General features: G+C 37.2%; 1 protein-coding gene across 2 annotated transcripts in view; it reads right to left on the reverse strand.

The window, feature by feature from the left end:
- Positions 1 to 281: 281 nt before the first annotated feature.
- The window catches only part of PNPLA8 (patatin like phospholipase domain containing 8), a 40,662-nt gene continuing 17,298 nt past the window's right edge, over positions 282 to 23,645 (reverse strand). For both annotated transcript variants that reach the window (XM_062017306.1, XM_062017295.1), the window contains exons 8-10: positions 22,743 to 22,937; positions 3,733 to 3,928; positions 282 to 1,149 (exon numbers count right to left, since the gene is read on the reverse strand). In XM_062017306.1, coding sequence (XP_061873290.1) covers positions 875 to 1,149; positions 3,733 to 3,928; positions 22,743 to 22,937 — 666 coding nt within the window. In that variant the 3' untranslated portion in view covers positions 282 to 874. The remainder of the gene's footprint in view (positions 1,150 to 3,732; positions 3,929 to 22,742; positions 22,938 to 23,645) is intronic.

Consider the following 23,645-nt stretch of genomic DNA (forward strand, 5'->3'; position numbering starts at 1 on the left):
ATCTCCAGAGGGTGCATTTATGAAAAAGACAAAGGGAAACATGTAATTTATTATTTCATGTATTAGCTGCTAATTTTCACCTTGACTAGAAACACATGAAGTTTGGCATCTAAAACTGAAGCTTCTATAGTGAACCTCTCACTCCTGTGAACTATTTCAAGATTTTCCTTCCTTTACCTCATGACAGGAATAGCTGCTCAAGTGAAGCTTTGGGGCTTGGGATGATTTTCAAGTAATGATCCAATCTGAAGTTGTTCCCACAAAAAACAATAGTCAGCAAGTCAGTTAATTCTGATAATTTAATAATCCATTTATAGTCATCCAAACATCTTACTCAATACTGTTATTTACAAAACCCACTGAAAATTAAAAAAAAAAAGAATTTAAGTGTTACCTTTCAAATGTCAAAGTGCAGTTTACATGGGCAGATTCTGTAAGAATGTTACACTTCTGTTAAATTCACTGGCTACTCAATGGCCCAACAGGTATCGTGCAGGTATCACTACAGTGAATGAGGATTTTATTTTCTGTTATTTTCAAGAACCTTGGTGCTTGATAAAAGTTTTACTGCCACCATAATTATGGTACGTACATCCAAAAATGCACAGCACAATAGTTGATAATATTCACTTTTACTGACTTCACGAAACTTAAGTAGAATAACAATAAGATCCGTAAAGTCTGAAAAATAATTAACACCATAAAACCTTGTATCAAGTCAGTGTGCACAAACAACTGTCCCACGTGGCTTTGTCCAGAATTCTGATAGCTTTACAAAGACATTATTTACTTCCAATAAACATTCTTCCTTTGCAGCACTGCATGGATTTTCTGGAACAAGATTTACATTTATGATCTTTCATGCATTACATATTCACAATTTGGAAAGAAATGGAAGGCCTTCATACATGTCAGCCTTTAATCTTAACCAGTCCTGAAGCCTCTGCAAAGTTGCTTTTTCCTGTGTTAGTATTTTTGCAGCTTTTCTCAGTTTTTCTTCATTCCGTTCTAAGTAACGAATTCCATCTGTCTGCAGCTGATTGAGTTTCTCCTTACGACTTTCATCCAGAGCTATGTCCTCATGCATGAGGGGGTTAAATCTGAAGTAAGTATCGGGAGGTAGCAGCGCATCCAGCATGGTATGAACTTCTGCATTGACAACAAATGAAGGAACAGTTGTATTTACACAAGACAGACAAATAGTCCTGCAGTCTCTGAACAAGTGCCTGGAGTGACACAGTGAATGTAAATATGTGCTGCTTTGCTGAGTAAACGTTTTTGCCACCATTGCCTTACCAAAAGCTCTTTCTCATTACACGGTTTGCAAGTGACCCTGTAGCTCCGTTTACTCTGGAAAAGCTTCAGCTTTTATTCTAAGACAATTTCCCTGGTATGACAATTAAGAAGGCTTTGCAGCTACCCAGATTTTTAATTCCATGTACATTCCATTCCCTCACAAGTGAGGGTGCATTCTGAGGAGCAGAACACCACTGTGGCGTATTTCTGGTCAGGACACCTGTGATTTGTTACGGGAGTAACATGAAAATGACAGCTACATACTCTTCTCTAATCTCAAAGACTGTATAAAAATATGTAGTTTAAAGCTTTCCTCTGTTTGCAACTAATCATTTTTTACATATCATTATAGACTGGGAGATTGAATTTAACATTCATTTAATTCAAAATATTCAAGTTAACATTTAACAATTCCATTAACTTGTGCAATGATAAAGTGGCCATGTTACATATTTCTGTGTTCCTCTTCCTGTTTTCATTTTATCTCTCCTTTTAGATCTCTCTTCTTTGTTGGATCCCCTAGAATTCCATTTCCATCTTTCATTCTCATTTACTTCCATCTTTGCATTCCTCCATTCTTTTAAACACCTACTGTAACATAAAGATTTTGAAGTAAAATAAAAAGTCATGGGTAAGACTACAGCAAAAGATTCTTGTTAACCTGAAATCTCTGTTTGGTCCCTCCATCCTGTAAATCACTCATCTGTGTCACTGTTCTTGTCTCACTACATCCAGTTTTTCTTGCCCTATTTAATACTCTCATCTTTTCCTTTGTAATGTAAGTTCTCTTTTGCTCAATTCTACTCTTCCCTCTTTCCAGTTCCTCTTCTTCGATATCCACAAGGAACTCTCCTTTCCTCCTCTTCCCCATCACATTTCTTGGCTGATTTTTCAGCTGCAATGAAACTTTTTCTGGTCTTGATAGAAAGTGGACAGAATGTCTCTCGCAGTCACAGAATGGCAGGGGTTGGAAGAGTCCTCTACAGATCATCTAGTCCAACTCCCCTGCTAAAGCAGGTCCACCTAGATCACGTCACTCAGAAATGCGTCCAAGTAGGTTTTAAAATCTCCAGAGAAGGAGACTCCACACCCTCCTTGAGCAGCCTGTGCCAGGGCTCTGACACCCTCACAGTAAAGGAGATTTTCCTTGTGTTTAAGTGGAACTTCCTATGTCCCAGCTTTTGTCCATTACCCCATGTCTTATCACTGGACACTAAAGAAAAAACTGCTGCCCCATCCTCTTGACGTACACCTTTCAAATACTTTTAAGTGTTCAAGAGGTCCTCCCTTCAGTCTTCTCCAGGCTGAACAGCCCCAGTTCCTGCAGCCTTTCCTCGTAAGGAAGATGTTCCAGTCCCCTGATCATCTTGGTGGCCCTGCGCTGGACTCTCTCCAGAAGTTCTCTGTCCCTCTTGAGCTGGGGAGGCCAGAACTGGACCCAGGACTCTAGATGAGGCCTCACCAGGGCAGAGTGTACTGGAGGATAACTTCCCTCAACCTGCTGGTCACACTCTTCAGAATGCACCCTCTCCTTCCCACAATTCCTGCTGCCTTTCCACAATTGTGCAAAAAACAAAGGCATCCCCAAATCAGCACAAGATCTAGATCGTAAGAGTATTTCTTTTTCCCTAGCTTTTTACACTATCAGTTTCTTCTTTTATAAGGAGAGAGGGGAATCATCTGCATATGAATATTTCCTATTTATAAAAAGCCATAGATGTGAACTGCTAGTGATAGAGTTCTAGTATGCTTCTGTCCTAGGGAACAGTTTATTTTGGAACACACATGCTTGGCTCCTCCTGACAGCAATGGAAGTTATGACCATTGGTAGGTAAGGCCTAGTTCTTGGAAAAGCACTCATATAAAAGCACATATAAAAAAGAACAGAACTAAAATACTTTTTCTGAAGCTGTTGAAAACCAATCAATGTTCTATACTAACTACTAAGGAATTTTATGTTTATGGGAAAACCAAACCAAATATAAGAAAATATTTTTACACTGAAATTAATCTCTGAGAATGCCTTTATCCTGAAGCACAAGTAAAACCACATTATTTTGTATAAATCTTTGTCATTCTGATAAATATCAGGGTATCTTTTACCTTTAGTTTATCTATGTCATCAGCCTCCTATTAAGAGATGAAAACTCATAAACTCTAAGAGCTCAGCAACAACATGGGAAAGATGAAGATCCATGGAGATAAGGCTCAGAAACACCTGCACATTATCATCTCCTGAAAACCCGTAACACTAGTACTAAACCATCAACAACAGATAATGAGTTAGAAAGAGAGATTTTTCAAGTAGTTTCAATAGGGGAGGTAGAGAAGAAAATGGGAAATCGAAAAAGCTGTAGATTGCCTTTGGAACTGGAACTGTTATTCTAATTAATACCTGAAACCAGTTACAGTACAAATGTATCTGAAGAGACCAACCTTCTGTATCAGTTGCACTGCTGATAACATTTGTGAGTTTGGTCTTCAGACTGGTGTATGTGACATTGCTCTTCCCCTCACTTTCGTATCGACCAGTGCCCAGAGATATTAGACACTGCAACGGAACATTTGGCCAGAGACACTTGCACTCATGAACTGCCAGTGCAGAAGGGTTATTTAGAAGCAGACCTCCATCCTGTAAATTAAAAAGAAACATGAACGTTAGTTATGGTCATAAAATAAACTGCAACTATAACCTAAATTAGCACAGACAGTGGTAATACACAAAATCAATCAAATCAAAGCAGCACTCATTTGCATCTTTCGTGGAACTGTTGTGTTTGTGCCATGCAGGAGCTGTGCAGCAAAGCCTCTTGGCCTTAGGGGCACTGCCAGGGCAGCTCCCAAGGCTGTAGGCAGTTCTGCTGCTGGCAGCACTGCATGGAAGGGGCAGGCTCAAACAGCAGCACTCACTGGAATACATGAGGAAGTTATGACTTCACCTTCAGAAGACCTTTTAGGTAAGATAGATAGGCAGTGACAATTTCTTAAATAATACAAAAGTCTGTATCTCAAGATGTTTATTACTGGTATTACACAGATATACTCTGTAATAAAATCCAATCTCTACTTCCAGGTTCTACAATTAAAAAGAAAAAAAATCTCAAGAGCTAAGCTTAGCTAAAGCTGCTTCACAGCCACAGGCTGTGGTGCTACTGGGTGCTACAGCTTGGATGTGAGACTTGAAAATCCACAGAATCGTCTAGGTTGAAGAGACACATTCAGCTCATCTGGTGCCATGTGCCCTCCGAGCAAGGTCAGTTAGAGCATGCTGCCCAAGGCCATGTCCAGTTGAGCTCTGAGCATCTCCAGAAATGGAGACTCCAAAACTCTCTGGGTGACCTGTTCCGATGTTTGACTACACTCACAGTAAAAAAATTTCTTTTGTTCAGATGGAATTTCATGTGTTTTCATTTGTGCCACTGTCTTTTGTCCTTTAAGTGGGCACTACTGGGAAGAGCTTCCTCATCTTCATTTCCTCCCATCCTTTATTTATACACATTAATAAAATCTCCTTCAATCCTTCTCTTGGCTGAACAGTCCGAGCTCTCTCACGCTCCTTGTGTCAGAGATGCTTTAGTTCCTTAATCATCTTTGTGGCCCTGAGCTAGGCTTGCTCCAAGATGCTATGTCTCACTTGTACTGGGGAAGTGGACACAGTGCTCCTGATACCGCCCCAGCAGTGCATAGAGGAAAGATCATCTCCCTCGACCTGCTGGCAACATGGTTCTTCACACAGCCCAGGATGCTGTTGGCCCTTTTTGCCACAAGGGTGCGTTGCTGGCTCATGTTCAGTTTTTTGTCCATGAGGACCCCTGCATTCCTTCTCTGCCAAGCTGCTTCACCACTGGTCAGTCTCCAGTCTGGGCTGGTGGTGGTGCATGAGGTTCTTCCTCCTCAGATGCAGGACTCTGCCTTTCTCCTTGTTAAACCTGATGTGAAATCTCCAGCCTGTTGAGGTCCCTCTGAGTGGTGGCCCAACCATCCTGTGTACCAGACATTCCTCCCAGTTTTCTACCATCTGCAAGCTTCCTGCAGCTGCACTTTGTTCCATCACGCAGGTCATCAATGAAGATGTTAAATGGTACTGGGTCCAGTACTGACCCCTGGGGTATATCTCTAGTGACTTGCTTTCAAATGGATCTCGTGACACTGATCCCAATCCTCTGGGCCTGGTCATTCAGCTAGTTTGCAATCCATCTCACTATCTCCTTCTCTAACCCACGTTTTGTCAGCTTGTCTATGATGTAATGGGATATAAGTGTCAAAAGCTTTACTACAGCTGAGATAAAGAACTTCCACTCCTTTCCACTTGTCCACTGAGCTAGTCACGTGCATTGCGGAAGGCTACTAGGTTGGTCAATCATGAGGTCCCCCTTTGTAAATCCATGCTGATCACCTATGATCACATTCTTCTTCTTCATGACTTTGGAAATCTTTTCCAAAAGAATTTCCTCCATCACATGCCAAACAGTTGGGCTGAGACCAACTAGCCTGTGGTTCCCCAGAGCTTTCTTCTTGCCTTTCCTGAAGATAGGAATGAAATTTTCTCTCCCTGCCACCAGGACCATTTAAAAATAATCATGAGTTGCCTCACAATAGGATCAGCCAACTCCATCAGCAACCTTCGGAGCAACCCATGAGGTCTTATGAATTTATCTATTTCCAGTTTGTTTAACTGGAATTAACCTGGTTCTCCTCTACCAAGTCTACGTCCTCATTGCACCAGACTTTCGCTCCAGCTTCAGTAGCCTGGAATTCCTGAAAGGCATTTTTAATAGTAAAAGACAGCATTAAGCATCTTGGTCTTTTCCATGTAATTTGCCACCAGCTTCCCTGTCCCATTTAGTAGCAAGTTTCCCTAGTCTTCATTTTGCTATTTATATACTTCTAGAATCCTTTATTGTTGCCCTTCACATTCCTCTCCAGATTGCATTCCAGGATGGCGTTTGCTTTCGTAACTCCATCTCTGCAAGACTGGACAGGAGCACTATACTCCACCTGGGCTGCCCCAGTTAGGACCTCCAGTCTCGTCCCTGTCTTTGCTTGATTTCCTACTTGTTGGGATGGTTCTTTCTTGAGCTTGGAGGAAGTAACCACCGAGTATCAGCCAGGACCCCTTCTCTCTTCAAGACCTTAGGATTCTTCCAAGCAGAGCTCTGAAGAGGACGACGTCTGCTCACCCAAAATCCAGCACTGTAATCCTGCCTTTTTCCCCTGCTCCCTTCTTGTAGGATCTTGAGCTCCATTAATGGTCACTGTAGCCAAGGTTTTCTTTAACTTTCATGACCTGGCCAGTTCTTTATTCTTCATAAGCATCACGTGCAGCAAAGCAACTTTCCTTGCTGGCTTCCCCATCAACTGTAGCAGGAAGTAGTTTGCAATGCTTGAACTCTTCTGTATTATCCCTATGAAGTATCAGTTTGATTCAAATCCTGCTGAGGACCCAGTCTTGGGAACACAAGGCATCTTTAGTTGCCTGACGATCAGAATTCAGTCCAAGACTAATGGGAACAAAGGGTATTCTCCTATGTCTGGAATTGAGGAGAGACATCTTTTGCTAGCAACGTGTTAAAAGCACAGGCGATGAGGCTGGGATAAAATACTTCAGGACTAATAACAATCCATATGACTGACAGTAAGTCTGAGAAGTGTTTAGACAAGATTTTAATCTAACAGCCTCAAAAAGTATGTTCAGTATTTCTTGGAAGTAAAATATCTTCCCTCCTTCCAAGAAATAGATTACTTTGGATTTGGATTTCAATAGGACTTTCTATATTGGGAATGTTTTAAAGCAACTATAAATGCCAAACATAAGGTGAAAATCACAATCAGTGACAAAGACCTTTAAAGCCATTCAAAATCCATACAAAGAAAACATGTCAAATGTAAAAGAAAGAGAATATTGACTAGAACAAGAATTATGCAAAAGCTCCCTGAATTCCCTTATATCCCGTATCTGACCGCCACAGTACAATTAGGAAAAAAAAAGGCAGCTCTCCTCTGGAATAGCTTAGAATAAAAAATGTTTTGGAGTTGAAAAGCATTTTTCAGAAACTCCTTTTAACTACAGCTGTGCTAGATAAATAAGTAAAAACAGAATTACTGAGCTGAGGGGTTTTGAGGTTATTTTTTTGTTTTTTTTTTTTTCCATTCAGTTTTCATTTCAACTTACAAAGAGCTCTTTGAACTCCTTCTGGATACTATCTGCTTTGCTCAAAACACTGCTAAAATAAATGAGCTCTTCAGTGCCTATTATCCTTTGCTTATGTTTAAATTAGCTTCTACACAGAAGACTAAATACAAGTACGTTGTTATCCTTGATGTAATTCCCCATGAATCTTAATCTAACATCTTAATAGCTATCTTTGTGGTCGCTACTTTTTTTTCTTTAAATCCTAGACTGAAAAGTTTCTTACCAAATAATTTCTACCGATATTGTCAATATGATTGAAACAAACATGATTGCTTCACCATGGGAAAAATTAATGCTATCACAAGTCATGGACTATATAACACTATAATACTACAATATGTTTGTAATAGCGACAAATGGAAGATCAAAGGAAGCTAAAATACACACACCTTCACATACCAAATGTGTATGGTGATGATAACTAGCAGCTTCGTGCAATGAGTTCCATATTTAAACATTCTCCAATTTAGGTTTATTGAAAGGACAGTAACTATCCGTTTCTAATAATTTTCAATTTAAACACCTTTAATATAACTTCTAGCATTTTATATAGGACTCAATAAGGAAGGCAACTGTTTTATTTCTTACAAACAGATTATGGTTGATAATGGCCACATCCTCATCAATACTGTGCTTCAGATCAGCTTATTCTGTTAAACAAAGATGTTCGTGTTCTTTTGCTTACATTGATTAACTACTGAAGCAGTAAATAACGTTATTAATTAAATTAGACTACTAAGGACTCAATGAAGGAAACACTGCACTAATTTAATTAATTCTGACTTCGGCTTCAGAAGCTTTAGAGCTGATTATGTCAAAAGGTGAAACTCTTGTGGAAAAATATTTCACAAGCTTTAAAATTCGTTGCAATGATTTCACCCATATGTGAATCCTAAGGAAACTGTAAACAACAAAGATTTCTCCAGTTCTAAGATTTTAAAATAGAAACTAAGCTTCCTCATTCTGAATAGTTCTTATCTTTGTAAAACCGGATAAAATGATATGTTCTCAAGAAATACACGAAATTAGCAACACAGAAACATGAAAGACACATCCACATTTTCAAAAAAAATAATTTTAAGAAATCATGACATATTCTTCTTCACGCTTGCCCTTGAGACACTGGAGTACAATCCCATGCAATCAACTCTGCAGTTTTGTACATAAGATATATTGAGATGACAAGAATCTTCACTAATACTTGCTCTGAATTCCTACATATGTAGTCTGTCAATTTATTTTGGAGAATTGCTAAATTTGGTTGAGGTTTTTTTTTCTCTGATCCTGTTGAAGTTATTCTACAGTTATACAGTATTATCAAAACTAATCTAAATTATTTGTAACTTACCATAGAGTCATAGAATGGTAGGGTTGGAAGGGACCTTTAGAGATCATCTAGTCCAATCCCCTGCAGAAGCAGGGTCACCTAGATCAGGTTGCACAGGAACATGTCTGGGTGGGTCTTGAAGACCTCCAAGGAAGGAGACTCCACAACCCCTCTGGGCAGCCTGTGCCACTGCTCCATCACCCTCACAGTGAAATAGTTTTTTCTTATGTTTAAGTGGAACTTTTTGTGTTCCAGCTTCATCCCATTACCCCTTGTCCTGTCGCTAGCTACTATAGAAAAACAGATGTCCCAACCTCCCGACATCCGAGTTTTAGATATTTATAAATGTTAATAAGATCTCCTCTCAATTAAATCAATTTATCAATGAAAATATTTTATTGCATGCACTCAGAGTTTAAAAGACGTTTATAAAAATAGACCAACCAAAACGCAATATAACCAAAAGACTGAACTGATTGCTTGTAGTATGGAATGTCCTGGTGACTAACACAATAGATTCTTCTTTCATATTAGTTTCTATGAACTTTCTTGTCACTTCAAAGTTTCATGCAGTTAAACAAATGTAAATAAACAAGGCCAAGTTATCTAATCTAGAGGTACAGAGATGCCTGTTGGCCAAAGTCTGAATTCTTGTTTGTTGTTATTTTCAGAAGGAAGTAATTCGAGTCTATTCAATTTCAAATATTCTGTTTTCTTCATACAATCTCTCATCTTTGATCCACTTCTCAATCTTAATTCTTAAATGTAAAAATCTTGTTGAAATAAAGTGATATTAAGTTATACTATAAACTTCAGAAGGAATTACAATTCTAGACAGCAATGCTGACTTTATGAGTGGCCCTAAATCTTTTCAGTTTCTAATACATTTATCAGGTCCTTTTTGACAGACTGGAATGTCTTCAAATGTCCCTCCTTTCACCTATATTATAAGTTGCTACGGTATGGTACTATCTGTGTGCACAAAGAGACACAATATGAACAGTACATTAGACCAATTACTAGACTCCCCACATACACTTCGGCTAACAGGAAAACCAGGGTGTCAAGTGAAGCGATTGTCCCTTTCATTTAGTACTCAGGACATCAGCCTGGGAATACTGCGTGCAGCTTTGGACATCTAGTTTCAAGGCATTGATTGCTGGCATATAGTAAAGAACCACTAGGATGGTTTGGGAGCTGAGACACACAACATATGAGAGGGATTCCTGCAGGGAACTGGGCTTGCTTAACCTGGAGAAATAAAAGCCAAGGAGGAATCTAATCCCAATGGGGCAAGACATAGCCAGACTCTTTCAAGAAGTGCAGAATAAGAACCAGAGAATCTGTGCAATCTCCAGCCTCAGATGTTTTCAAAACTAAACTCAGCAAGGCCTTGAACAGCTTTGAGGTTTATCTTGCTTAGAACAGGAGGCTGAGATAGATGACCCTCTGACGCCCTCTCCTCCCCAAATTTTCCTTTCTCGTCTATTTAAAGAAATACTATAAGAATCATAGATGAATGTTATTTTAGCTGTAAAACAAAACTACATTAAAAAAACCATTCTTATTAAATATCAAACTTTATCAGACTAGTCTTAAGTCTTGTTGAAAATGCAAACATGCATTTTCCATATGCAACTCATACCTTGGAATCTGTAACTGAAAGGGTAACTTACAGGAACTCTTCAAATGACTGAACTGCTGACCAACATTCACAAAAATGTGCAGTTGTCCCACATTCTGACTGAAGACTCAGACCTGGGCAAACAGCCAGAGCAGACCCCTCATTCTGCCTGTCCTCCCATTCTTAGATTGTCTGGCCTTCCTGACATTTTACTATCTCCTCTCATTTGGCTGGTTCTCAGTTTGATTGCAAACCCTCTTTTTTCACTGCCCAAACACACACGAGTTACCGCTTTTGCCACCTTCTGTGCCGCTACGGTCAGTGCATTGGCAAGTACTGGGTGTTTCTCCACATGCTGAACTTTGCAAAACCATTCAAGTGCTGAATCAACTTAATTTGTTGTCAGTACATTGAATACAAAACGCCACAGTAGTAATGTTAATCAAAGGAAGTGCCGAAAAAGGGTGTGTTGCTTTCCTTATGCCATCTTGCAGGTGACTGGTAAGGAAGAAGGCTTTTAAAAATTCGTAATAGAAATAATGGAAATAATAAAATAATTTTAAAGTGAAGCTTAATACAAATAAAACTGAGCTTGTTAGTGAGAGTAAAGAAGCAAACTCTGGAATGGGAGGTCACTTTCAGTCTTTTGCCAAAGGCTTTCCAAGTAAAAATTCAATTGTTATGTTTTGTTGAACATTTTATCTGCCAAGTCCCAAGTGAAGTCTCTTTTTTTAATATTTTTTTTTTTCAAAAATAATCCTCATGGAATTTTAATCGTATTTTTAAGGCTTGCTGGTTGTTAGTCATGAGTGTAAAGCACTAGACTAGTATTTTCTGTTAGTTGATAGCTGCAAAATACTCAGAGAAAGCTCTCTCATGATTTGACTACAGATGGTGAATTATTTAAAGCCGGAAAAATACATCTTTTGTAGGCATATACTCCAATGAAAATTATCTAGTGAAGATATCCTATCTGCCCCATACTTGGTTAAACATTATGAAATAGGTGAGGCTAAATTCTAACATCAGAAGGAAAATACACTGGAAAGTCTCACACAAAGTGCTCCAGGCCAGTTAGGTGCTTAGCAGGACAAGACCTCCTGAAAGTCTTGTCCCATTTAAATAATTACCGTGAATGTGAATAAAATCACCACTGGTGTTTAAGTCAGTGCTTTTGAAACTGTTATCAAAAATTAAGATACTGAAGTATCAGTTTGAACCACAGTTTACCTTAGGCAGTTGTTTCTAACATGTTCAGATTACTCTGTGCATTCATAGGTTGTCACTGCACTTCCTCATTTTGTCAGACTCAAGTTGTGTCTTGTAATTGCTCTGTGTAATTACTGTGTGCTACTGTTTTGCTTAAATGATGCAAAAGTTTGTGAAGAAAATGATCTAGCACTGGATAAAGGATAGATAACTTAAGAAAGACAGGTCTGATATTTGGAAGCAGAGTTTGTTGGCTCCATAGTAACCACTTCACCTCCCTGCCTATGCAGACATGCTTTGCATTTGAGTTTACTTTTACAGACTTGCTCTGTTGTTTACTTTCACTGACTGTGAAAAAGTGGAGACAGAATTAGTACAAAGCTATCACAGGCTAGAACAAGACAGGCTCGGATTCCGAATGGACTTTTCAGGAGTATTTTTTAAATTGCATGTTTAAAGCCGACATTAATAAATACAGAGATTAAAAATAAAGTTTGTTGTTTCAAATGAGAAGCTTGAGAAGTTGCTGTACTATGACAAGTGGTTACAACTTGGAAAAATTAAAATAACTACTCTAAAAACATTTCCTCTAGTTTCTGTAAGGAAAATGCTGAATCATTCTGAAAAATCAACTCCATACACTTACAGGAGTCTCAACAAATGTCCTCAGAGTAGAAGTCAGGAATGAGAAACATGAGAGGTTTTTTTACTACCTGCAAGATCTATTTATACGGATTAACCTCACGATTCACATCCTGACCTAGTCCTCTCATTGCACTGGGCATGGGGGCCATGATGAGAATGTTAGTGCAAGGCTTTAAGGCTTGCTCAGTCAAACATCACTAGGCAACTAGACTACAGTTTTTAATATATGCTTGTGAACAAGGAATCTACACATTCAGATCTAACTGTACAATAAATTAGTCTCTACAGTCTAAAGCACAAATATACTCTCATCAATACAAAGGTTACATGATTATCCTGTGCTGTTCAATGTATAAAAAAATGTCTGAAATACACATTGATTATGTCTCTCTTCTTGTGAGTAGTCACTTGGTCTGATCACAGCACTGCTGAAACTGCTGATGAGGAGCTCACAGCAAGTACCAGCAAACTTTAAGGCCCTGAACAAACTATTCTGACCCCGTAAAATGTACAGTCTTTTACAAACACAAAACAGTACCAAAGTAGAGTTGTTTCCCCTTTACCTTGCTGACAAACAATGGACAGTGATGCCAAAATTTCTAACAAATCTCTGAAATGTAGAGTGCATGAGATGAAATAAAGCAGGTAATTTTTTTACAAAGCATGCAATGACCTGCAGTTACCTCTTTAAACAAATATTTAATGCAGTTTATTTAGAAAGATTCATCTTTGCTTTCTAATCATTGTAACAGGGATGCTACTGGGTCAACTACATACGATGTGTCCTGCACTATGCTGATTCACAATAGAGACCTTAATTGCTGACAGATATTCATGCAATCCTCCTGTACACCAAATTTATATAATAAGAGGCAGAGATGCTCCTTTAAATTCCTGAAATAAACATCTTCCACTCATTACTTTGTAAAGCTATCTCAAAATTAAGATTTCTCTTCAGATACTAGAAAAAGAAACCCTGTGACAAGTAACAGCTCAAGTGTGCACTGGAAAAGGAATTTGCCTTGAACTGGCCAATGAAAATATCTTCAGGAAACATTTGTACAGAAAATGAAAATTGAATGGATTTGTATTTCTCTTATCGAATGACACTATTATGAACATTTCCATTACTGCTGTCTTTGACAGATTGAAAAAAAAAAACAACAGAAGGCACATTAGCCACATCTGCTACATCAGTTGCAAAAATGACAGCACTTTATACAGAGATCACATTACGTGAAGTAGAAAAAATCTACAAGTTTGACAGTTTGCTGGAAAGCTTTTAAACACAACCATTTTCCCATTACTCATAGGGTCCTTTTTTCTCCAAACCCCACCAAAACTGTAATACACTGTTTGCATACATACAAATGCCATGCTAAGTGCTTGTGAGAGCTATCAATACTATTACAAGCTAAACATTTAATAATACATTTTGCATTATTTTACCCTACATTAGCCCCATTTGCTCATGACATTTCTTTAAAACAAATGGTTGGCTGAGGTAGACTGCTAGGTGATTGTTTTCAATTATTTACTCATCCTAGTGAGTCATTAATTCACGGAGGATAACAAGCTGCTCTGAAGACATGAGTGAATGTATGGATTTATGTCAGATATAGAAAAAATACTCTTACACTGTCACCAAAATAGGACGTATTTTAACATTGGTTCCCAAATGATGAATTGCCTGTAATACTGCAAGTGGAAAAAACCCTGGCCCGTGGTTGAATCTTCACTGGCCCCACACACAGGCCTGAACTCAGGTTCTCTGTATGTCTGTGAAGCACACGCAAGGTTCAAGAGCACAGTTAAAAAAGCAAACAAAAAAACCCCCAAACTACAACAAACAAAAAAACCCACCAACTCTTAGATATGAACAAAATCCATTGGAATGCAGATGACACTGGGGTGCTCAAGCCTAGAAGATTTCTGAGAACACTGAACTTAGGAAGCACATCTGCTGATCTATTTGCTATGATAGGGTGTATCAGACTAAAAAGCAAGCTCTGGTAGCTGCACAAAACAATCACATTAATGTAACATCTCCACAAGTAAGCAAGAAATCCCAGATGCAGAGATATCCTGATCCTTGTGAACGCTGACCATATGGCATTTTCAAAATTTCAAAAGTCCTTAATTTCCCAAGCTAATAAGGGAAATATTAGGACTCAATACATTTTTACATCAATAACCTGATTACTATTATTGATACTTGTTTTGCTAACTAATTGGTCTATACTTTTAGCTGTCATTTTATTAAATAATAGTGAAATGTCAGGAAAATCAAAATGCTTTGGGAAAAACACAGAAGAGTATGAAGGCTACTAGTGACTTGTGGGGAATCCAAGTGACTCATTATTTGATATATCATTGAATATAATATATAAATAATAATCTATAAATGCTACTCAAAACCTGCTGGTTATTCATCTGTTTGGAACCGTACAATAATCAGAACGCTGTAAGCTAACTCTACTGACATCTTTTAAAACTAAATGTATTACAGATTCCACAAATTTATCTTTCTTATTATAATTTCAGACTAAAATCAGATTTCCCATTAACTCCTTTAATTTATAAAACTATGCAAGCTACTTACATTTCTTAATACAATTTTATGCTTAGATTTAAACATTAATTTAATTGCAAATGAAACAAAGTGGGTTTGTAATGAAAGGATTTCTTCTTACAATGGAAAAATTTAAGAAATAAAGTGAACTAATTATTGAAGATAATCGATATGAAGGGTTCAGGATTTGGAGATGAACTAATGTTTGTACCCACAGCAGAAGGTGGGGGAAAGGGGAGAGAGAACTGAAGGAAAAAGCTCTGCATGGAAGCAACTACAGTGCAGAAAGAACTGGCTAATCAGACTGGACAGCAATCTACAGTTAACAGGAAACTCTGGCTGGGACTCTTTTCTATCAGAGCTACTTAAGAGCATCCTTTTTAACATTATTTTCTGAAAAGTGTACAACTGCTAATGAAATCTGTTACTATGAAGTTAGAGGCTTTGCAAATACAATGGCTTTACTGTAAATACAGAATGACCCTAAGGAAAACCAAAAGGAGACAACATGCAGCCAAGTAAAGTGCTCACATACACAAAAGCTTTCCTCTTCAGAACTAAGCTGGAATCAGACCAACCATAGGAAAGATCTGAGTAGAACTCAGAGAGTGATTTAAATCACATATACATGGAGTAGCTGTTGAAAAGGCAACTGTAAAAAAGAAATACACGACACAGTTAAGACTTTGTCTACAATACAGTATCCCAGACTGATCAAATTAATTTCTCTAAATTTCGCTTCTAATTTAGAAATGCTAATTTTGAATCTGGTATATCATTCCACTTTGCACACTATGACTTTGGTCATGCCAAAACACACTCAGTAATCAGCAGGTGCAATGAAGGAACATTTAAGATGACCATGAGGACATCGAGTGTATTTTGCAAGATTGAGACAGACTAACATATTTAGATTAACAGAATGAAAAAAGATACATGTGCTTTCTACATACACATCAAAAGGGTAAATATTACAAGAAGAAAATATAACGAAACTACAGAACAGTACTGGCATGGAATTTGCATCCATTAGCTATGAATAGATTTCAGAGTGAAATAAAGAAATTTTTCATGAGAAAAATGAAGAATTATCTTCTTGAAATAACTTTTCAGAAGGGTAGCAACAGCAAAGACAGCTTTCCCTGTTCATGAACTACAGCCTATGATGCAGTTGGTGACCCTGAATTTAACCTGAGGGCAACTGTTTCATTCTATACTTTCTTTTTTGTTTTTTCTCCTGAGGAAACGTCAACTAAAATACTGTACCCAAAGATCTAAAACATATCTGCTACTAGACCCAGTAGTGTAAATATACACCCAGTGAAATAAACTTCACAAGGTAAAGAATCTTTGAAGAGATTGCCAACTTATTTGGGATTTGCAAAATTAACACTTGTGTTAGAAGAGAAGCTCAGTGCAGGACATACAGCTTAGATGCTGTGCCCCATTTGACTAATGGGAACACACTGGGTATTGAACTAATTGACTTCATGCACATTATGTGTACACGGTGAAAATTATTCCTATCACAGAACTAAGACCTGTATCCACAACTAGAAGGGGTCAGTTTCCTACACTACAATAGAGATTGCCAGTTAGGGGCTGGATAGTAGCTGACAAGGCACAAAGTGATTGTTTGCATTAAGTACCAGACCACTATGTATCATAAAGGCTCTAGGGAGACCTTATAGGAGCTTTTCAGTACTTGAAAGGGACCTACGGGAAGGATGTGGAAGGAAACATGGTGGACTAGATGAGCCTCCTTAGAGGTCCCTTCCAACCCTTACCCTTCTATGACTCTATAAGCAAGCTTTCTCTCTAAGGAACAGGTAAAAGTACATCAATAGTCCCACTACAGTCTTAGGCCTTATTTAAAAGGTGTATCACAAGACTATTTCATATTGAAATACAGCCCCGTTCAAGCCAGTATAAAGACAGATATTCAACCTGGGAAAACAAAAATTACAGGCTATCAAGAATTGACAGTAAATTGTTCTTTCTGATCTACGAAATGGTGGCCAGTAACATCAGATCTGGGAGGCAGTGACCTACATCGTCTGTGTAGAGATTGCTGGATTGATTCAGTTCTTAATTTCTCACTATACCAGTCTCCTCTGGTTTTGCAAAATTTGATTTACAGCAAATATACAGTAAACAGTGTCACTAAAGATACACGGATTCTGAAGTCTAAGAAAAAGTCAGTTAAATGTAATACAGCTCATTTGGGAGTGAGGTTTGGGCTTTTTCTGAATAAGCTCTCTGAAAATTACATTAGCAAAGCATAACTGAATCATTAGAGGTAAAAATGATAATGCTTCCAAGTTAAATACCTAAACTAAATATACTCTTGATTCCATTCCGCTAAACAAATCTGCCAATAACACCTCACTTAACAATTCCCTGCAGGGAATCTTGTGGTCTGCTCTGCAAAATATCACGGCAATTTCTCGAAGGCAGGCAAGCTGCATCATGCGTGTCCACCGTAAGAGCTGCTAATCAAACATCTAGAATCCATTTGAGAAAGAGAAATGCACATATCCATGTAGCTAGCACATTCCAGTAAACTCCCTCTTTCTTAAACAGCAGGCAACTGCCTTCAAGGCTGTAGGAAAATCTGTATGGCAACAAGTAGACAGAGAAACAAAGAAATATTTGTTTCTATCATTGTGAGAACAAGATACACCTATTAAACTGCAGTCTGTAAAGGCTCTGCTGCATACTGATCACCGTGGCATATCCTAAGAATGAAAAGAACTTCAATGTGACCTATATTCTATGTCTTCTTAGAGCCTGGGAAGCACCCTTGAATCTAATTTTAAAAGCTACCATGTAAAACCAATTAGGATAGGATCCACTAAGCCAATCACTTTTGAAAGCCTCTCCTGTAACAAGCTACAAAGATGAAACGGCTTTATAGATTTACTGCCTAATAAAGGGAAAGATTTGAAAACTATGAGGAAACTGTGTATTATCTTTTTTTTTTTTAATGAAGCAAGTCTTCAAATTTTAGTTACATCATATTACTGTAATATCTATATATTTTTATTCCTAGGTTGTACTCAGAACACATCACATTACACCTGCATTACCAAAACACCTCTAACAGATTAGCTGCCAATTTAATAACAGCTTTATTATCTCATCTTGCTGAAAGAAAATGTGATTATCTGATTTAAACAGTACTATGAGTCAACATCAGAATTTTATCAAACAAAATTGTGATGCAGTGATGAAATCATGGGAAGCTATCATGAAAAAGGTGAGCAAAGTCTTTGTATTAAATTGTATCTATTTTATTTTGAGAAAAATTTGTGGCTTTGTTAAACTCACCAACACCACCACACAGACACACACACACACACACACACACATACATACAGTCCCTGCTGCCTGTTTAATTAATCCTGTGGGACAAATTCTGTTTTTACTGTAAAATCTATTAAGTGATGTGTGCATAATGATTTTGTTAAATCTCAAATTGCTCTTTTAATTAATTGTTAATTTACTTAGCATACTGTGCTGTCTACTGAAGTGACATTATTGAGTACTTCAAATGTTTGTCACATTACAGAAAAAAAAGAAAGAAAAGAAAAAGAAGAGGAATAGATATAAGACACTACACACCTCAGTGTGAAGTAGGGAAAAAAAATCATTGGCTGTAATGGGGCTGGGGAGAGGTTAAGAACCCTCATTGCTTCATAAATAGATTTCAAAATAAAGAAGCTGACATGTGGCAATAGAGCTTCTATATTGTAACATCATGACTTGGTCTCTCTTGACTTGCACGGTTCCTGGAGAAGCATGTTACAGGGATTAAATCCCTTTGAATGTTAATGTGTTCCTCTTTTGAACCACAAAGAACATTAATCCTCCTCCCCTCATCTACCAACAGCTGCACTGTTTTTTCCTACTTGACAGAGTGGAACCAGATAGCATGGCATGATTGACTTGAACGTAAATATTGCTATTTGATTTTGAACTGCTTATTTTTTGAGGAAATTTAACAAACTTGTCATCACCTTAGCGTAGCACAAATAAGAATAAGTGTTCAGGGCCTGGAAACCTTTTTCTAAACAATTGTATCAGAAGAATTCTAAAAAGAGTTTATTATGTTATTACAAAAATATAGTAATATAAAGACCCCCACACTTTACAATACCCTCAAACATTTACAGTGACTAGTACAGGAAGTCAGACTGGAATGTTCCCAGAGAAAGGGCATACATGTGTGTACACAAATACACATGTGTATATAAATACTCAGATCACGGAAAAGTGGGTGTTAAACTGAACAGCTACAGCTCAGCTCAGGCATGATTCTGGCATATACATTTAAGAGTAATACATAAAATCTTTAAGCATTAATCTCAACCTGACACAAAACTCTCATCTGATTACTTCATGTAGCTTGCAAAACGATTCAAATTTCCCGAGAAGTTAGAAAAGGTAGGAAAAGAATATGCAACCCGACCATAAAACAATGCCACTAAATTTCTGTTAAAAAAAAAATATTTTCACACATTTGAAGAGTCCTAAGTCAGATCAATTGTCAGAGTGCTTTTCATTCAGATTTAAATGTACAACTGACTTGATAAGCTAACACAAAACCTGGTCTCTACATATAAGCCTTTAGAGTCCCAAATTTCAAAGCCAGGAAACAAATCTCATTATATTTACTATTTTGAATTTTCATAGACATTTTACAATCATTTTCACTTTTTGGCCATCTCTATTCTTTGGATTATTTAGAAATATCAACACTGCAAAAGCAGTTTATATATAAGAAGTTAAAAAGAAACTAGCATAGTTTATGTTCAGAAAAGAGATTATGCTGATTAATTAATGGAAGTTTCCAGTCCATTACAGAAATCCTCAAAAGATCATCTGATACTACACTGAAGCCTCTGGCACAAATTATTTTTTACAATGAATGTGTATTGTGCTGATGCACTTTTAAAAAATCACAGTACTACTGAGAACATCTAATAATATTACGCTTCACTTATTTCTGTAGTCCCAAAAGCAGCTCAATCTGTTAGACAGCATACAGGCTGAAATTGCTATGACAGAAAAGAGTAAGTATTTCCATACAAATTACAAATATTAGTATCATACCTGCCCTGATGAGCAACTTGACACTTTTACAATAAAGATGCTTAACAAAAATGACTCTCGCATTTATGATATGAGCTATAACTAAGGACTAAGAGTTATTAACATACTTAAAAATAATCACAAACCTATTTTAATCATGAATATGAGTGCATTTAGGATTCTACTTACTTAAAACATATTTATGTGTATGCCTTCTTTTAAATTCACCTTGGATATTTTAATAGAGTTAAAGTTCTGGATTACCTTGCATTTTCAACTGAGGTATCATCACACTCAAGAACATAATGGTAATGGTCTGCTACGTGCATGGACACTCTTACCTCACAATTAAAGCAAGGTAATTCAAGGTAGTTTTAGTGTGCACTGGTGGATTTATAATGTGAGACAGAAATGGGCATGAAGACAGTTACGTAGCATTTGCCATGTAGCACCTTGCTAGCCAGCTGTCCAAAAAAAAACCAAACCCAAGCACATCCCACACAAAACATATTATTATGGAAATAGACATGTGGTAAGAAAAGTGTACTATAGGGAAAGAAAAGCATGAAAGACATTAGAGATGACAACCGTTGGATTCTAAAATTATGGAAAAGTGTTTAAGTATCGTGCCTGGGTGGAAGAGATGTTTTTCCAATGATATGAAATTTTAAGTCAGAAAATTTATCACCTACTTCTACTACATTCAACAATTTTAGCACTGAAAAAAAAAATTAGTTCTTTTTGGCTTACAAAGGTGAACCACATCCTAAGCCCCAGTAATTAGAATACGTCAAACAGAAAAGAATGAGGAGTTTGTGAAACAGACTTGGTAAGATCATACGGAAAGGCTTTGCCCAAAGACTCTGGAGTAGGGACAAAATGAACTACACTTCACTCCGGCTCTGTGTGCCTAAGAATACTGCATCTGATCTCTATTAACATCCATCACATATTCTCTAGTCTGGTAAACTGGTCTTAAAAGTGAATACAGATGAAACGAATATCCACGTTACCACATTTCATGCAAGTCTGCAGTTCAGAAACAATGTTAATACAAGTAATTTTCTAAGCACTGCAAACCATGTTGTTTAGACATTCTTCATACAGAAGCATAGACAGATTTTTATGTACTCTCAATTCAAGGAAAGGGGGGGTGGAAAGGTGAGAAGAGGAAGAAAAGTGCTTCAAATAGCTTAACACTGACCCATTCAAGCAGTTAAGGAGCAGCTTGGAACAGCTCCAAAGGCTAAAGTAGTCCTCTTTCCAGTTGTGCTTGGACACATGAAAGATGAACATGTTTCAGTATTTCAAGCAATGCTTAGGCTTGGAATATCTGACATGTTACTCCATTTTTAGTTTGAAAAGAAACAGAAAAACGTATTTGCTTATTTGAGGTAGTATTTGATTAAAATGTTTTGGGGATTAACAAGATATACTGAGGAGGCTGGGGCATGGGGAAAAAAATAAAAATGACCTTAAACAGCAGGAGGAAACAGAACAAAATGGAAAAAACTCTCAGAATCTGGTTGTTACAGTAGCACCATCCTGCCCTCCATGGAACTCTTCCCTTTCATCCCCAACTTATGTAGAGCTTTTATATAGCTGAATGTAAGATTTGTCTCCTTATTAATGTTAATTAGAAATATGGAATCATGCTCATTTTCTTCAAGTTAAATTCTAGCTGTTTGTAGTAGTGCTTCTGTTTATCTCTTAATCTAATCTTTTTTGTTATTTCATTTTATACTTCTTATTTATCTTAGTCTTTAAACTTTGGTGTTACTTATGCACATTACAATGCTAATGAGATTACACAGACTTTTTATGGACACCATTAGTAAGTCTGCATGTGATCCAAGTGCATCATATAACTCAAAATATGCTATTACTACTTTCCAGTAGTTAAGGCTAATACCATCATATGGATTAATTCAACAGATAGTAATAGATGCTTTATTTGCATTTAAGTCATAGAATCCTGTGATGACTTTGTGAACGCCTTTTGTAGTCTTTTCCACCACAGATAATGAACAAATCTGTTTGAACATCAATACTAATAGTTTTTAATTAAAAGATAAAAAAGATTGTTTTAAAACTCAGACAACCGCAAAACAATAAAAGTACTGGAGGACAAGAACATAATGGTTAAAAAAGTACTAACAAAATTCATTTGCATTGCACTTTACTAATTGGGGACACAGACAGAAGCTACAATAAAACAGCATACACTGTTGATAGGAGACATTGCTTCATCCTCAAGAGAATTTCTTTCGCAGTTGTCCTCTAAGTTTAATCTTACTGTTGTGGCATCTCTTATTCTTTTTAATAGCTCAGAACCAGGACAGCTCAGTAAGCTATCAATGAAAAGAATTAGAGTATAAACTAAAATTATGCACTAATGAAAGGAACACTGAAAAGCGTAACTTGACTTTTTCACACTTTACAGTATTGTTGGATTTTAAGTCACACCATCTGTTTAGTGAAATAATGCTCAATGAAATACCAGTTGTAAGCAGGAAGTCAGAGGCAATTCAGAACTCGTATCAGGTTTCCTTCCAGGCAGAGAAGAAAGGAATGGTAGAAGAGCTTATGTTTGTATTGAGAAGAATAAGATTTTTAAGCCCATACACTTTCCAGTTCTATAAGGGCTATACAAGCTAAAAAGTTTCCTTTTTGCCGCTATCCATCCTAGATAGCCAACTTAGTTATGATTCAGAAATTTAGACAACTCTTTTCCTCACGTAAAAGTATTGCAAAATATTTACTGAAGAAGACTTCAACTTACCTGATGAAGATCATTGCCCAAAACATATTCCTGAAAGTAACCTGGCGCAGCTGATGACGCTCTAATGGCTTGCCACAGTTTATACTGACAGCCTCCCATATAATGAGACTTAACTCCAGGAAAGTGATTGTAGTTTCTGAAAACAAATGCTTTCAGTGGTGTTCCTCTGTTTACAATGGTGCTTACTGCCGCTACCTAGGGAGTTAGGAGCAACAAAAAGAGTTATATATGATGATAGTAACAGCTTTCCACAATGTGAAATTCAGTTTCTACTATAATGCATCTCTAGAATCCTACTTGGTTCATTATTTATCTGCTTAATTATAGTGCCTACCTAAATGTTTGAAAGTAAAAATAAACCAAATCAACACCTCTCCTCCCGAACTCCCTAAAGAAAATGCTATTTTCAAAATGAAATTGTTTCTACTTGCTACTCTGTTACTGCCAGTATCTATCCATTGATATTCAAGCAGAAAAAGCTGAAATATTATTAAATCACCTATATACAACTAAGTGAAGAGTCAAAATTATATTTTCATTAACTAAAACATATGATTGCAAACTCCTTACATCTTACATTTAATCACAGGAGGTGGGAGTATCTATAGTTAAAAGGTGATCATTACAATGTACAAGAATTCCTAGTGATGATGCACCCGGCCTGGCTGGCACTGTCAGAAAAATACTCTTCCGTAGCCAAGTGGGTGTCGGACTCTATTTTGTTTACTATTTGACAGACTAGGGTGTTTTTGATCAGTTACTCAACAGCACTAGCAGCTGACACCGTGATAGCACTGTATTAATTTCCACTCTTCAGCTACATATGTTAAACCCTTTGATTCACATTAATTGCATTCTTATAGGAAAGAAAACAAGAACAGTACAACTTTTGTATGACAACAC

The sequence above is a fragment of the Colius striatus genome, chromosome 1, assembly GCF_028858725.1.
Source record: "Colius striatus isolate bColStr4 chromosome 1, bColStr4.1.hap1, whole genome shotgun sequence".
In the NCBI taxonomy this organism is placed as follows: Eukaryota; Metazoa; Chordata; class Aves; order Coliiformes; family Coliidae; genus Colius; species Colius striatus.